The 16,262-nt window shown below is 43.3% G+C and overlaps 1 protein-coding gene across 2 annotated transcripts in view; it reads left to right on the top strand.

Moving 5' to 3' along the window:
* ARID1A (AT rich interactive domain 1A (SWI-like)) overlaps nt 1-16,262 on the top strand; it is a 72,662-nt gene that overhangs the window by 29,889 nt on the left and 26,511 nt on the right. For both annotated transcript variants that reach the window (XM_012645988.1, XM_012645989.1), the window contains exon 4: nt 16-132. In XM_012645988.1, coding sequence (XP_012501442.1) covers nt 16-132 — 117 coding nt within the window. The remainder of the gene's footprint in view (nt 1-15; nt 133-16,262) is intronic.

Here is a 16,262-nt window from a genome sequence, read left to right as displayed (position 1 = left end):
TTTTTCTTGTTTTAGGAGCTATCTCAAGATTCATTTGGGTCTCAGGCATCCTCAGCCCCCTCAATGACCTCCAGTAAGGGAGGGCAAGAAGATATGAACCTGAGCCTTCAGTCAAGACCCTCCAGCTTGCCTGTGAGTATTTCTGCTACCCTCTCAAAAGTGATAGGGGCAGAAAGGAAACCAAAGAAAACTAGTTTCAAGTTGGATGTTTTGGTGGTATTGATCTAAATGAACAATAAGTTATTCTTGAATTCAGGTTCAAAATTCTGAGTAGGCATTTAAAGACTGACTTATAGAATATCTGTTCTGTCTACCTGCCCAGGAATAGGTTTGTGATCTGTTTATAGAGTTTATTGTTTTTGTTTTTGTTTTTAAAGCTTGGGCTCTTAGGCTTGAACTCATGAAGGGCAGAGAAGATGGAGATGTTAGAAGCACTGTTCTCCATCAAAGCTGAAAAAAGTCTGTTTCTTGACTTTACTCTTGAGGGCTTAATTTTCAGGTTTTTGGCTTAGTATTTACCTAGAAGGTAAGATGAACACTAAGCGGTTTTTCTGGTGGTGGTTTTGTATGAATATGTGCTTTTTTCTAGTAGCATGCTTGGTGCTCAGGTGCTTGATTATGGAATCAGGGGCTTATTTATGGAACGGACTGATCATATCCTGAGAAGGGCAACATAGTCTGATGATTAAGAGCTTGGGCTCTAGAGCCAGAGTTCCTGAGTCTGTATCTTGATTCTACCACTAACTCTGTAGCCTGGGGCAAGTCACTTCACCTCTCTGTGCCTTAGTTTTCACATCTGTAAAATGAACCTAAAAATATCCACTTCATGGGGTGGTGATTAACATTAAATAGGTTAATAGAGAGCAAGCAAGCACAGGCATTGGCACATTACAAGCACTTCATAAATGTCAGCTTTTATAATCATCATCTCAGGGCATAGGGACTGTGCTTGATATCTGAAAGACAGTTAACACTAACTAATTGTAGGCTGGTTCTGGGAACATTTACCCTTAGTCTTAGCTCTGTGGGCAAGTCACTCAGCCTCTGAAAATTAATCTGTTGGGCACAGAAATAAAACAGGCTACTCTGAAAACGACTAAGACGGTAGGTAGCAAACCCTGAATTACAAATCCTACTTCAGTTAGGAAATGGAAATTTAGCCACACATACCCAGATAATAGTCTTCTAAAAATTTGACTCTGCTTGGGTTTGAAGGCTGTCTCTTCAGTTATTCTGACTTGGGAGAAAATGGTTTCTGGATCTTTAAGAAATGGGTAGAAGGCAGAAACTCTCTTCATTATGAAACCTCCACTGGCTTCCCCTGAAGATGTCTGATATATAACCTTAGTAGGGCACAATCTATAGAGTCCCTCAGTACCTGGTATTCAGGCTTCAAGGCCCGGATGAAGAGGCACTCTGTCAGATAGGGTTTCTGAGGCTGTTGACTTTCTCAGCTAAGGAACTGGGGGAAGAAGTGTCTGAATAAAGCGATTACTCTTTGTTCCCTTCTCATTAGTGTCTGTTGCAATCCTTTTCTGCATCCTGAACTTCACTGGAATGTGCTTTTTAACCTGATTCAGTCAGAAATATGTAACCACTCCCTCATCATCTATGGTCTGTGGCTAAATCGGGGTGAGGTGTTATTGTGTCAAGAACTCAAATCGATGGATTTCTGTCAGTGCTGTAAGTTGCTTCCCTTCAAAAAGTTTTTGCTTGCTTCTGGTGACCTTTCAATAGAACTGTATTTGGTATTTTTCAGTCCTGGGAAGGCTCATACACAAAGATCCTGCATGTCTTCTAAGGGTTGGGAATCCAAGAGCTTCTGATTTGACCTACTGAAATGAAGGTGTTGGCAGCTTTTTAGGCCCAGGGGAGGGATGTTCCTGGGAAGCCTATCACAAGGAACATTCCCAAGTTTAGACTTCCACTAAAGATTCATCCAAATGGGTCATTTGCTCTGTGGTAGGAGCTTACGTGGGAGGTGAGCTGGCTGGGTTATTGGCACCTTGTTTTTTTGAATTGCTTTTTATCCCTCTGCTGCTTGGACAAGAAACAAAAAGTGGTTATTCTTTGAAATTTTGATTTGATACCAGATTTGCCTACCCAGGCTAGGAAACGGTCACATCTGAAGAAATGAGAAGTCACATCCTTACAAGGGCCCTCACCTTTCTTAACCAGCCGTTAATAGATCCCTGAGTTGGCCAGTGCATTTCTTCACTAAACAGATGTTTGCAGGGCACCTATTTGTGTTTGGCATCAGAGTAGATTCTTGGCTGACTAGAGAGCAGCCCCTCCAGTTTCCCGTTGACTTCTTCGCTCATTCACTTTACCTGCTGGGCCTTAGAGGCATTATGATTGTGACCTTGATTATTGCAAAAATTAAATTTTGAGGAGTTTTTGCTCAACTATTAATACCATTTAGCATAAAACCATTTAGCTGCTGGTATCCGAACGTGTTATCCCTGTATTTAAAGGTCTCGATTATTTTCCCATTAATCTTAGAATAAAGTCCAAAATCCTTAATATTACCCAGGCATCAGAAACACAGATTGCTGTCCTCTGCCCGTCAACACACACCTTCTCATTCAGTAGATCTGGAGTGGGGCGTGTGGATGCACATTTCTGACAAGTTTTTCGATGATTCTGATGCTACTGGACCAGAGATGGCAGTTTGAGAACCTCTGTTTTATCCTTTTTTTCTCTGCCTTCCTCATGGCTTTCTTTCAGTTTCTCTAAGGCCCCATATACTTTTTTTTTTTTTTTTGCTTTCAGACCTTTGCACACACTCTTCCCTTTGTCTTTTACTTTCCCCCCAACTCCTCCTGTTCATTTTTCAGACTTAAAGATCATTTCCTTAGAAAACTCCTTCCTAATCAAGCTTCAGGACTCAGCTTAAATAACTTCTATGATGACTTTACTGACTAAAGGCGGTTTTTATCTTACTTAAAAAAAACCCTGCAATATTTAAGACATACAAAAAGGTTTAAAGAAGCTGGATGTGGTGGTGTGTACCTGTAGTCCGAACTACTTGGAAGGCCAAGGCAAGAGGATCGCTTGAGCCCAGAAGTTTGAGGCTACAGTGAGCTATGATTTCGCCACTGCACTCCAGCCTGAGCAAGAGGGTGAGACCCCATCTCTTTAAAAACAAAAAAGGTATAAAGAACAATTCGGTGCCTGAGTACCCATCTTTAGAAACCAAACTTTGCTAACATAGGTAAAACCTTATATAGCCCTCTGGGATCACTTCTGTTTTTATTTTTTTTTTAATTTCTTTTTTCGTTTATTTTTTTAGCATGCTTGTAATTCTTCCAACCTCTGGGATCACTTCTCTCTCTCCTTACCCAGAGAAGCACTATCCTATATTTGAGGTTTCTTGCTCCATGCTGACAGAGCATTTTATTGATGCCTCTACTTACTTGAATGGTAAGCTCCTGGAGGGCAGGCACTGTGTTCTTGACCTCTATGCCCCCAACACCTATCATGTGATGCCCAAGACCAGTGGTTGTCTACCATGGCTGCATGTTAGAATTACCTGGAAAAGTGAATTATCTTTAAAAACCAGTGTCCAGGTTCACAGTGTTCTGATTTGTTTGATGTGGGGTGGGGCTTGGGCATTGGTGTGATTGGAAGCTGTCCCAGGTGATTGTGATTTGTGGGTAGATCTCTACTATTCCAGATTGTGTCACGTTCCTTTGCTATAGTAGACACTTAGCACGTATACTTGTCAGTGCTTACCTCAAGTATAATTTAAATTACTTACTTAATGCAGGCTCAGTGGGGGCTGATTTGCTGCCTTGCTTGTTGGTATCATAGTTCCTTGTGCCAGTAGGTGCCAACTCATTGGACAAACGAACTTGAGCAGTGTCCATTACAATGCTCATTCAGGAAGTATACATCTGACAGGGGACAGCTTGACCATATTACTAGATTGTTTCCACTCCTGGGCAAAGTGGGTATCACAGACTGTTATGGGAAGGCTCAAACTCCATTTTAAAAGATAGATTGATTTATTTGTGCTTACTGACAGTGACCTTAAGAAGTGAGATTAGGGTTTGTCATCTGTCTTGTAAAATATCTATCACTTCACCTTATGTTAAGAAGGTTCTCGTAAGGGATGGGTGAGCAAATCTCTAGGTGTTTCATTAAGGTCTTTAATTTTCTTCATTATGGAGTAAAATCTTTAAGGAACTTACCTGAATATTGGTATCTGACTTTTGATGATAGTCATTTTTGAGACCGCCATGGAGTGGTCTCTTTAAACGCTTCTATTTAAATGACTAATCCAAGTGTATGTGGTTTCCCTAGAATAGTGAATGCTTCCCTAATTTTTCTTACTGAGGCACATTTGTAAATTTACATTTTGGTCTTCAAGAAAGTGTACCTGGTATAGAGTGATGGAAAATGGTCTCGAACTCCTGACCTCAAGCGATCCTCCCGCCTCGGCCTCCCGGAGTGCTAGGATTACAGGTGTGAGCCACTGCGCCGGCTGAGAGTGATGGAAAATGGATAAAGGATTGAAAACCCTGATCTGGAGAGGTTAACTAGTGCTTTTCAAACTTTAGCACGTATTAAAATCACCTAGAGGTTAATTAAAACAGATGACTGAGCTCTACCTTAGATTCTGGTTCAGTAGGTATGGGTTGGGACCCAAGAATTTGTATTTCTAATAAGCTCTCGAGTGGTACAGATGCTGCCAGTTCAGAGACCACAACTGGAATAACACTGAGGTAGGTAGCCCTCTGAAAGGGTAAGAAAAAAATTTGTTACGCTAGGAAGCCACAGTGGTAGCTTGAATAATAGTGGTGATTTACACTATAGTTTGACTCTTGATGATCTTGAGGGCAGGCTGTGGGTTGAAAATAGTGGGAAAAAAGAGTCTTAGAAGAAACAAGGTCGCCTTACAGCTGTGGCCTCAGTGCAGTTTATTCCTGGGTTAGGGGAGCCCTTGTATTGCCAGTACCACCCTGGGTGCTCTATGGTGCTTATCCCTGGATTTCTTCCATTAGTGGGGCCACACTTAGTTGGTCACCAAATCCTTAGAAATGGCTTTTGATTCTGGTTTCCCCTCTCCTTCCCCACTGCCTTTCCCCCCCAGATCCCTGTTATCTCTTACCTGGTATCTTGCCACAGACCCGAGTCTTCTGTTTCTTTTCCTTCCAAGTCTTTCCTCAACGTAATCACCAGAGTGATCATTTTAAAAAAACAAACCTGGCCAAGTTACATTACTGCTTTAAAACCTCTGGCTAACTCTTTTTTTTTTTTTTTTTTTTTTTTTTTGAGACAGAGTCTCACTGTGTTGCCCGGGCTAGAGTGCTGTGGCATCATCCTAGCTCACAGCAACCTCAAATTCCTGGGCTCAAGTGATCCTCCTGCCTCAGCCTCCCGAGTAGCTGGGACTACAGGCATGCGCCACCATGCCTGGCTAATTTTCCGATATATATTTTTAGTTGTCCAATTAATTTCTTTCTAATTTTAGTAGAGACGGGGTCTCGCTCTTGCTCAGGCTGGTTTCGAATTCCTGAGCTCAAACAATCAGCCCGCCTCGGCCTCCCAGAGAGCTAGGATTACAGGCGTGAGCCACTGCGCCCGGCCTGCTAACTCTTGTCTATAGGTTTAAGTCTAAGCATGACACATGAATTCCTTTGTGATCTGGAGGATGAGGATATTTAATAAATAAAATGTAGATAAATTCCTTGTCCCTGGAATAAAACCTGGCACACTTTTTGCTATGGGTGTTATATGGAAGGCAAATAGATATTTTACAAGGGTTGAACTTGAATGGCTTCTGAACTCTTAGGTCCGTGATTCTGAATATGACATAGTTGCTATCCTCAAGGATGCTCTTCTGTTTCATTAGTAAAAAAGATAGACATAAAGAACATATGCCTGAATGTTAATAATGAGTGCTGTCAGAGTGTGGGGAGGTCAGTGATCCATTTATGTCTAAGTAGTTGAGGGAAGATGTCATGGAAGAAGTTCAGTATTATTTGAGTGGTTAAAAAGGAGAAGTCTGGCATGAGCAGAAGCCAAGTGGGGATGGGGATGAGGCTCGGTATAGATGATATTTGGGAGCTGGTCAGGCTTCCTTGGGTGGGAAATAATGGGAAGGAAAGCTAGATCACAGGGACTGGGGCCCTGAGGAGCTAAGTAAGCCATTTCGATCTGATCTTACAGGCATGCAGATAGGTAATTAGGGCAGTAACATGATAAAACTAATATTTTACAAAAATGATTCATTGATGTGTGATATGATTTGTCAAAAGGAGAGTCTGAAAGCAAAAGAATGAGTTAAACTGTTGAATTAATTCTGGCAAGAGGTGTGGAGTTCTACCTCTTCTATCTCATTTACATAGCTACCTAGTCAGTCACACATATGAAACATGCAGGAAAGAATATAGAACTGAGAATAAGTGGATTCTATTTGGTGGAATATTTCAAGATCTTGATTGGTGGAGTGGGGAAGAAGTCTCATTGACAGAAAGGGAAACTCATTTTTGAGAAGTTTGAGAAGTTAAGTTCCATTTTTATTTTGTGGAATATGATATAGTAAGATGTCCAGAAATAAATACCTAGTTACTAGTTGGAGATAGGAGACTGAAACTTTGTTAAGAGCTGAGTCCAGATAAGAGTTTGAGAGCTGTCTGTGTTAAACTATAGTTAATAGTTAAACTTTGGAATGAAGTAGGGATAGGCCTCCCAGGCTGTGGATTATGGAGAGAGGAGCCAGATGGAGCCCTGGAGAGTGCCTGAGGTCATCAGGTAGAAGTAGCCAACAGGGAGTTGCAGAGATCCCAGGAGGACCCGGATTAATATTTCTGGAAGCCAAGAGAAAGGGGGAAGATGGTCTATATCAAATTTATATTTCAAGGAAAATAGGCGGTTGGATTTGTCATGAAGCATTTTATTGGGATCCTTTTTAATAAGGAAAGGGACAGATTTCTAAGGGCATGAGGAAAGGAAATGAACAAGGGAAAAAAGGGAAAGAGCACTCTTGAAAGGCACTAGAAAGAAGGGGAGGTGACCGAATTAGTCCAAGTTCCTCAGCTTCATCTCAAAATCCACATATGTGTAAGGCAGATAGAAGGGGGATGGGGAAAGATACTGGCAGAATATTTGTACAGTATATAAACAGGTACCTCTTTTTGGATTTGTGAGAAAAAGTAATCAAAGGCGTCTGCTGGATTAGTTTACAAGGGACACTGTACCCTTGGTTGAAAAAGATAGAGGCTGCTATTGAAGACCTGGATCATACTTGTTTCCTCTGGTTAGGTAGGAGTGGACGTCATTGATGCTGGGAGGGAGGTGGAGAATAGGATTAGGATATTTAATGTCTATCAAATTATCCATGGGTATTCTTTTATCTCTGGGGTTTCCGAGTCAAGTCTTCCAAGTGAAATCTAATAGTAGCTATTACCACTCATATTTTACCTCTGTGATGTTCTCAGACTCTCAGAGCTTGGAATTATGGTGGTCTGGAAAAAGGAAATGTTGGGGAGCTATGCTGTTCCTGTAGAATCCAAATTTTAGAAAGAAAGGAGCTACAGTCAACACCAATTGTTCTGGAAGGACAGGAATTGAAATGTACTGAGCATCCACTCCTGTTTTACATATGAAAAATCAAGGATGAGAATCAAGATTTGAATTTAGCTCTGATATTTCAGATGAAATATTTCCTCTAGCATTCTACCTAGTAGAGGAAAAGCATGGACCATCTGATCTCTTCTTCATTTTTAGACAAAAGCCTCCACTCTTTGCCATTTAACATTCACTAGACTTGTCCTAAAGCAAGGAATATAAATTAATTTCCATTTCACTTTTGTTTTCCCAGTCCTTGTGATGGAGGCACAGATGAGTTGTGAAAAGGACAGGGGGTGGCCAAACCTATGGGACCTGCTTGGAGGAACTAACCAACTAGAGAATCACCTCAAACAGATTTTCAGGCCCCATCCCAGATTTATTGGATCTAACTCTGTTAACAAGCTCCTCGAGTGATTCATACGTCTAATGGTTTAGAAGCACAGAGTACAACCTAAGAGCTGAGAGTAAAATTTTCAAATGAAATACCAAGCTAGAGACTTTGGAATGCAATGAATTTTACTGACCATGTCTCTCAAGATTTAGATAATCTCTGAGTGTGGGAGACAGCCACCAATTGTTTTGTGGGTTCTTCTGGGATCCTGGCTCCCCATGCCTACAGTTCAGAGCCCATAGTGGAGCCATCTCCAGCTACTCAGCTGTACCTTAAGCTCCTCACAACTCCTGGTCCTCTTGTTTAAGATATCCACCCCCCACCCCCTTAAAACCCAGCAAACATCTACTTTGGCTTCAAAATCTAGGCAAAATACCTTCTTTAGGACTTCTTCCCCATTTGATACCTCTGCTTGAGCACTTGGGCCTGTATCTGACACCTGTCATGTGCCCAGCACAGGCAGATACTAAGTAAACCTTTGTTGAATAGCCCCTAGGTTCTTGCTATGTAGCTGAGAGTTCTTGTCTAGGTTTATTGAGAAGTGACAAAAATTCTCCAAATGCTTAAAAATTGGAATGTTTGAAGGATTTTAATTTTATAGTTTCTCTTCCCTTTTATTCATTTCATGGTACAAGGAGAGAGGGCCAGCAGTTTGCCTAGCTTTTTGATGGTTTATTTTTGAAGGAATAACATGCCATTAGCAAGTTTCATAACCAGAGAGCCTAGGCCTTTCTGAGGTTGGTGACCTGTTTTTCTTTATAGCTGACCATTTGTCTGTGCTTGCTTCCCTTGAAATTATAACCCAGGTGCTCTCACAAAGTCTCAGAAAGGAAATCCCCACACCCTCTGTCATATCTGCCCAGACTGCTAAGAGCAGCACATACGCTGTGCTCTGTGCGTGTAGCCATCCCTTCTCTAGAACGCTCGTTTTCTGGCAGGGCTGACCAATCCGCTTCTCCATCTTAGTCACGCTGCTCCAGCCCTGATATTGCCTGGTGCCTGCTGGAGCCTGTGCTGCTTGCAGCAGATTACTGTATGCTTGTTCCTGGGCCCATTTCCTGTTTCTATTCTAGTATCTCATGGCTCAGCTCTGCTTCCTGCCTGTGTGTCTCACACAGATTCCTCTTGCTGGAAACTTTTGTTTTTTTCAGATCAAGCTCAGTCTGAAAAGCAGGGGAGCCTTACCCATAATATGAAGGCTCCTGGAGTCAGTGAGTCCTACAGAGGGCTGGAGGGAAGTACCTCCTCCTCACTAAGCACACCATTTGAATTTGACCTTGTTTTTTAGTTTGTTCCCACCTCTGCTACAGGAAACTGTAGACCAGAAATTAGTATAAGAGATAAGTTGGGCCAAATTTGTCCTTACTCATCAGCCACACAGGGGTGTCAGGACTGATATGCCCTGGCTCTTTTGTACCTGGAGCTTATAAATGTATTTCCTACTGCTGGTACTCTATCTAGCCTAAGCCTCCCTGAAGCCCAGATGATACTTACTTTGGATTGGGCAGGTAATGCCATCCTCAGCAGAATAACAGCCTGCAGAGAACACAGAGATGGAAAAGAAAGCATGTGCTGACTCAACCTTTCATCCTGTGTGAGCAAGTCACCCCCTTCCCCGACAAAGCTTAGGGTAGGAGGAGAAAGTGCCAAGGAGGTTGTAGAAGAAGAAGAAGTGAGGGAGGTTATCCTAGACAAATGTGTTTAAAGGTCTAAGGCTCCCCCCTCTTGCTCATTTCCCCCAGAAAAACACTAGCTTAGCAGAGAATATGCTTTGTGAATAAATCTGTTTTCTCTCCTTCACAGCTGCTCTTTTGGGATCATTTGATAATAGATAGAGTGTTTCTGTACTGAACCTTAGGCCTAGGTATATTTAATAGGGATTTAATGTAGGGAATTTGGGCTGACAAAATCAGTGGAAGGAATGAAGGAGCATACTCTAGGCTTGGCTTCCAGGAATGGGACACAGATTTGACCCACTAGAGGAACTCCTACCTCTGAGCCACTGTTAGATTGATTGCTCTTAAATCACTCCCCTAAACCTGTGATCCAGGGATCAGTAAGCTGAAATCAAGCAGTAGCTGCTGCTGTCAGAAACACCACCCAGTTAATCGGAGAATAGAACCAAAATGCTCCTGTGAAGGAGACAGAAATATGGTCTCTGCTATACTTTAATCAAATCTCATGAGTCCGCTTCTAATTAGCAAAACCCATCTGTAAGGGATTCTTGGAAATTTAGTTTAAGCTTTTTAACCCCTACAATTAGGGAAAGAGTAAAATGGACACAGCATGAGACAGTCCAACAGAATATTCCCAACAATAACACCCCCACTCCCCTGTCTTCCCTCTTACTCCCCACTTTACATATGAGGAACATAAGGCCCAGAAAGGGTAAGGGACTTGCCCAAGGTCATTCAAATGAGAATCTTGGATTACCTTTGTTTTTTTTTTTGTTTGTTTTTTTTTGAGACAGAGTCTGGCTCTGTTGCCCTGGCTAGAGTGCTGTGGCGTCAGCCTAGCTCACGGCAACCTCAAACTCCTGGGCTCAAGCGATCCTCCTGCCTCAGCCTCCCGAGTAGCTGGGACTACAGGCATGCACCACCATGCCCGGCTAATTTTTTCTATATATATTTTTTTAGTTGTCCAGATAATTTCTTTCTATTTTTAGTAGAGACGGGGTCTCGCTCTTGCTCAGGCTCGTCTCGAACTCCTGACCCTGAACGATCCACCCGCCTCAGCCTCCCAGAGCGCTAGGATTACAGGCGTGAGCCACCGCGCCCGGCCGGGTTACCTCACTTTTAGTCCAGTGTTTTTACTGTTAGGACCAACTCCTGTAAAGGATCAGCAAAAACTTCCTTTAAGAGAAGAAAGAGGCTGGGCACGGTGGATCACGTCTGTAATCCCAGCACTTTGAGAGGTCGAGGCAGGAGGATCACTTAAGTCCAGGAGTTCAAGACCAGCCTGGGCAACATAACAAAACCCTGTCTCTACAAAAAAATAAAAAGAGAGAGAGAAAGAAAGCTATATTCAGAAAATAGACTTTACCTTTCATATTCTCTTCTCTTTGGAAAAAGGGAAGGAGGTATCGAGAAATATGACGTTGAGATTTCTAGGCAAAATTAATGATACTATGGCTTCTGGATTTAGGTCTGCTCTTGAGGAGGATGTTGGAAGCATTTACTCTAGAAGGAAAAATCCCCCAAACCGAGAATTCTGAAATTCCTGAGTCAACATATGGGTGAACTCAGTTGCCATAGTGACAGTGGCTTACCTTCACCCATTCGTTTTTCCCTTTTCCTCCTGTTGATGCTTTTCTGGTTTTTTGTTTTGTTTGTTTTTGGGTGGTGTTTTTTTGTTTGTTGTGTTTTGTTTTGGTTTTGGTTTGGGTTTTTTTTATGAGATAGGGTCTTGCTGTGTCACCCAAGCTGGAGTGCACTGGCATGATCACAGCTCACTGCAACCTCCAACTCCCAGGCTTAAGCGATCCTCCTGCCTCAGCCTCCAGAGTAGCTGAGACTACAGGCATACACCACCATGCCTGGCTAATTTTTGAATTTTTTTTTATAGAGACAGGGTCTCAATATGTTGCCCAGGCAGGTCTTGGACTCCTGGCCTCAAGCGATCCTCCCACATCAGCCTCCAAAGTGCTGGGCTTATAGATGTGAGCCACTGTGCCCAGCCTGTTAGTGCTTTTCTGACCTTCTGCAGAACTGATTGAAAGATTACCTCAGTGAAGCACATGCCCTGGTTTCTGCTGTTGTCCTTCTGCAAAGAAGACCAACCAAAAATCAGAAAACCAGCCCCCAGATGTGTGGCCAAGCTGTTTTATGTCTGTCCTTGGGGGACTTGAGCCTTTGAGCAAGAAATGAAACAAGTCCACCTAGAAATGCTCTTTACAGAAACCACTAGGGCCCCTTAAGCCAAGGCGAGAATCTTTGCCTTCAGACCTGTCCCAGAGGGAGAGACCTGTAGTTGTAGAGGTTTGTTACCATAGTTCATAAATCAAGTGTAGAACTAGCTCTGTTGTCTTTTTTTCATGTCTCTAAGACATTTGATGTTCTACCTGAAAGCTATGGTGAAACTGGTATGTATTCTAGTGCTGCCCCTTTAGGGACCAGTGAGTCCTTGGTCTCTTGATCCATCCACTTCCATGGCCTGAACTTGTTTCATCTTCCCACCTGCTATCAGCATAGAATTGGCTGGCATTGTGACATCAGCTCTGGTTGCCACGAGGCGGAGCTCACCTCTAAGCTGCAGGCTTCCCTCTCATTTTACCTTTCCCAAGGAAGCTGAGAAGCTGTGCCTTGTTGAAGGTGAGAACTAGGGGTTGAAGGCTCAATCTTGATAGTCAGGGAACCTGTTCCTCAAGGCTAACTTTGATGTGGGAGGAATATTGAATGCTGTTTACTGAGATGGGTAAAGGTAATTTCCTGACATTTTGGGGAAGGTAGGAGAGAAACCAAGTTTCATATAGAAGGGATCAGTGTTCAGAGGAACCATTATTAAGAATATTTGGGTTTTTATCCCCCCTCAGCTTCTACTTCTAGAACTTGAGTGTGCTCTCCTGTGTTCAGAGTTGTTCTTTTGGTTTTAAATTCCTTTGGGTTGATGGCTGTCTTTTCTGGTTTAAGATTCTATCCATTACTCACTCTCAGATCTGTTTGTTCCACCCTTTCCCCCCAAATATTTGGATTTGATCTAGACCAGTAGGCTATGGTAGGGAAGACCACTGACGAATATAAATTTAGAACTTTAACTCCTGAACCAAGGAGGCCATCCAGCCCCCTAGTTCCAAGCCATGTTCAGCACAGTGTCAGCTTTGCCTTCCTCAGTCGTCCTTGCTTGCTTTTTGGTTGCTGTCATTCTGAGGGGCAGCCAGGTTTGCTATCAAGAGGAGAAACTGATGATATGGAAGCCTAAGGCAACACCCCTCCTTTTTAGACTTCTCGTACTGAGAACTCTGCTTGCTTTTCTGTGTTCCTTTCCTTTCACTCTCCCCCACCCCTTTTCTTGCCCTCTTTGCTCAAGTTCTAGGATTACAGCTGATGATCATCACACAACAAGCTCTGTGATTACAGCTGATGATCATCACACAACAAGCTTGGCCTTCCTAAGAGGGAATGCTTGACTTTGAGAAAGTAGGGGGTTCCTAACTTCTTTGCCTTCTCTAGCTTTACAGTGCTCTTGTTTCCTGCTGGGATTAGAACAGCCCTATTCCATAAATATACACTGCTCTTGGCTTCTCTAACTCAGGCCCAGCTCTGACCCAGTTTCATTTTTTTCAGATTTGAGTCTATTAACTAGTGACCCTCAAAACACTCTGTACATTTTTGGCCAAGAGGTGGTTACTGACTGGGTAAGACAGTGAGAAGCCTTTTGGGGGCAGAGTGTGTGTGCGTGGGGGCTGGTCAGGCAGGTGACATGGTATTATCTTCTAATTTTTTTGGTTTGTTTTGTTTTTAGAAATTGGACTTTTTTTAATTGGAGAAAAGGCATACAAATATATTTAATGTGTGTATGGGGAGAATCACAGAGTGATTGCCCTGAAGCCTGGGTTTATGTAAAATCTTCCAATTTTAGATTAGTCTGTATGGGGGTGTTAGACAATGAGTTGAAGAGTTCTGTGGGGCCCATGGGTCTGTCCCTCAAGCTTTCCCACCCTCCCCCACCCTTAGAGATGGGGTCTCACTGTGTTGCCCAGGCTGATCCCGAACTCTTGGCCTCCGGAGTGGCTGGGATTACAGGCGAGCCCTGCGCCCACCCCCGGAAGCTTCTTGTGGACTGCCCCATGTAGCTTTGGCTCCCTCTGTCTTCTATTTACTCCTTCCAAGCTGGTTCCTAGAATTTCTTGGGGTTGGGGGACAGCTGTGAGGACCACCATCTCATCTATCCTTTGCCAATTCTCAATTGTGTTTGTTGTTTGTTTTATTGGTTTGAGGGGGGGCACACATAGGGGAGATGTTGAGCAGAAGCACTCAATGTGATTAAACCTCCGGCTGAGCAGATCTGTGGGAGTAGAATATCGACCTCTGGAAAATCAATGGCTGCTGCAGTGGCCCAGCTGCTGTTTGCAGGGGCTCCCACCACAGGAATGCAAGCAGCCCAGCAGTCTTTCTTCTCCCCCTTTCTTACCTCAGCAGTGCCCTCAGCCTCTACCCAAAGGGTCAGACCAACCTCAAGAGATTTTGCTGAGGTGGGTTAGAACAGCACGTTCTTGTATTTTCGCAATTAGATTGAAATTTCTCCAGTGACATAAAGCCCTGCCTCCTGATAGCCTCCTTTCCACACATTCCTTGCCTACACTGCTGCAGTTCTAGCTATAGCTCTTACCTGTTTCCAAGGCCCGTTTGGGATTGTACTTCTCAGTTTTAGGTAGGAGAGCTGGTTCCCTTGATGCCAGCACCCAAGAGTCCCTCTCTCATTGTGTAGGTCTAGAATTCAGGTTCCAGGTTAGGGTGGAAGAATGGAAATTAAGGGAAAGAGAGAAGACTGATAAACATTGGGTCTAAAGAGGATGATTTTGAGTAGATAATTCATTGAGCAACATTTATCAAGCGTCTTATCTTTTGTGCCTGGTATTCTTTGGGTCTCTAATAGCCTGATTTAGCCTTGGTCCTACACGCTAGTGGAGAAGAAAGGCAGATACGGCACAGTGCCGTCAGTCCTATAACATTGAGTCTAAAGGAGGCTCAGAGGAACTCTGGGTCCTGCCTATGGGGAGGGGCGGGATAGGAGGCTAGGAAAATTGTCCTGTGGCCTTGGTTTAAAGTAGATAGTTTAGCAGAATGGCTAGCAGATCTCTGCTAGGACAGTGGAGGCTTCTGATTCCTCCACTGCCCCCACAAAGCATTTCTCATCTTTGAAGTTCCAAAGACTAAAAACAACATTCGTCTATTGTTGCACCTATAGTACATCTTCAAGCAATTTGTCCTTCCACCCAGTTCTACTTTTTGGTGGCTGGAAAAATCAACCAACCTGATGTGCATTAAAGGAAAGCTCTGTTGTCCCATTGTGGAGCTTGCTTGGCTTTTGCCTCCAGAAAGGAGCCTTCCCATCTTGTAGCTTAGGGAATGGGACCCTAAACAAGATCCAGTTGTCCTGCAGTTTGGAAAGGTGGCTGCAGGGCTGGGTGAGGAGAAAACTGAGGGTTTGAAATGGCCTAGGATGCGGCCATCTAGAGGCCAGGAATATCTTGACTTCTCTCTTTGAGCTACACCCTTGTGCTTGGTAATAATATCGGAACACATTCAGTTTGAATACCCAGCAGAGCCCAGCCTCTTGCCTTCATGGAACTCAACTTCCTTTTTGTTTCCCTAGATTCAAAGTCACCCTCCCCATACCCCTCTGCCCCCTCATATATTAAGTACCCTTCCAAAAACTCAGGGGTGAGAAAAAGTACTATACCCTTTAATTTAGCATAGAAAAAGTTTTAAAAGGTTATAGGTGAATAGGCTGATTTGGAATAAACTATGAAAGTTATAGGAAGAGTAGTTAGGAAAGAGGGGCACACATAGCATTGTAGATTTGTAGAGTTGGATTATTTAGTATCAGTTTTTCCTTTTATAAAGGAGCTAAGTGAAGCCTTGTGAGGGTAGCTGTCCAGAGTCAGGTAGCTAATCATCCAGCATGTCTGGAGACAGGTTGTTGCCTCACCTCAATTAGAGCATGGATCTCAGCCTTTGATAGTGTCAAGCTTCTACCTTATGGAAAGAGTTGAGAGTAACATGGATTTGAACCCCAGTTCTTCTGTTTAGTAGCTCTCTGTCCTTGGGCAAGTCATTTAACTTTAGAGCCTGCTTCTTCTTTGTTGAAGTGAGGTGATAACTACATCAGATGGTTGTGAAAACTAAATGTGAGTCAACCTTAGGGTTGGACACATAGCAGTCACATATTCATGTCAATTCTGCTTTCTTTCAAAAGGTAGATATAGGCCAGGCACAGTGGGTCACTCCTGTAATCCTAGCACTTTGGGAGGCCAATGTGGGAAGATTGCTTGAGGCCGGGGGTTTGAGACTAGCCTGAGCAACATAGTAAGACCCCATCTCTACAAAAAAAAAAAAGGCCAGGTGTAATGGTGTGTACCTGTAGTCCCAGCTACTGGGAAGGCTGAGGCAGAGGCAGGAGGATCGCTGGAGCCCAGAAGTTTGAGGTTGCTGTGAACCATGATGATGCCACTGCACTCCAGCCCAGCCAACAGAGTGAGATCCTGTGTCAAAAAGAGTGAGGGGTGGATACTAAAGGGAGTTGCTTTATTAACTTTTTTCCAACCTTCTTTGAATTTAGAGATCTGATCTCC

The sequence above is a fragment of the Propithecus coquereli genome, unplaced genomic scaffold (genome assembly GCF_000956105.1).
Source record: "Propithecus coquereli isolate 6110/MARCELLA unplaced genomic scaffold, Pcoq_1.0 Scaffold239, whole genome shotgun sequence".
NCBI lineage: Eukaryota > Metazoa > Chordata > Mammalia > Primates > Indriidae > Propithecus > Propithecus coquereli.
This window is presented reverse-complemented; position numbering and strand designations above follow the sequence as displayed.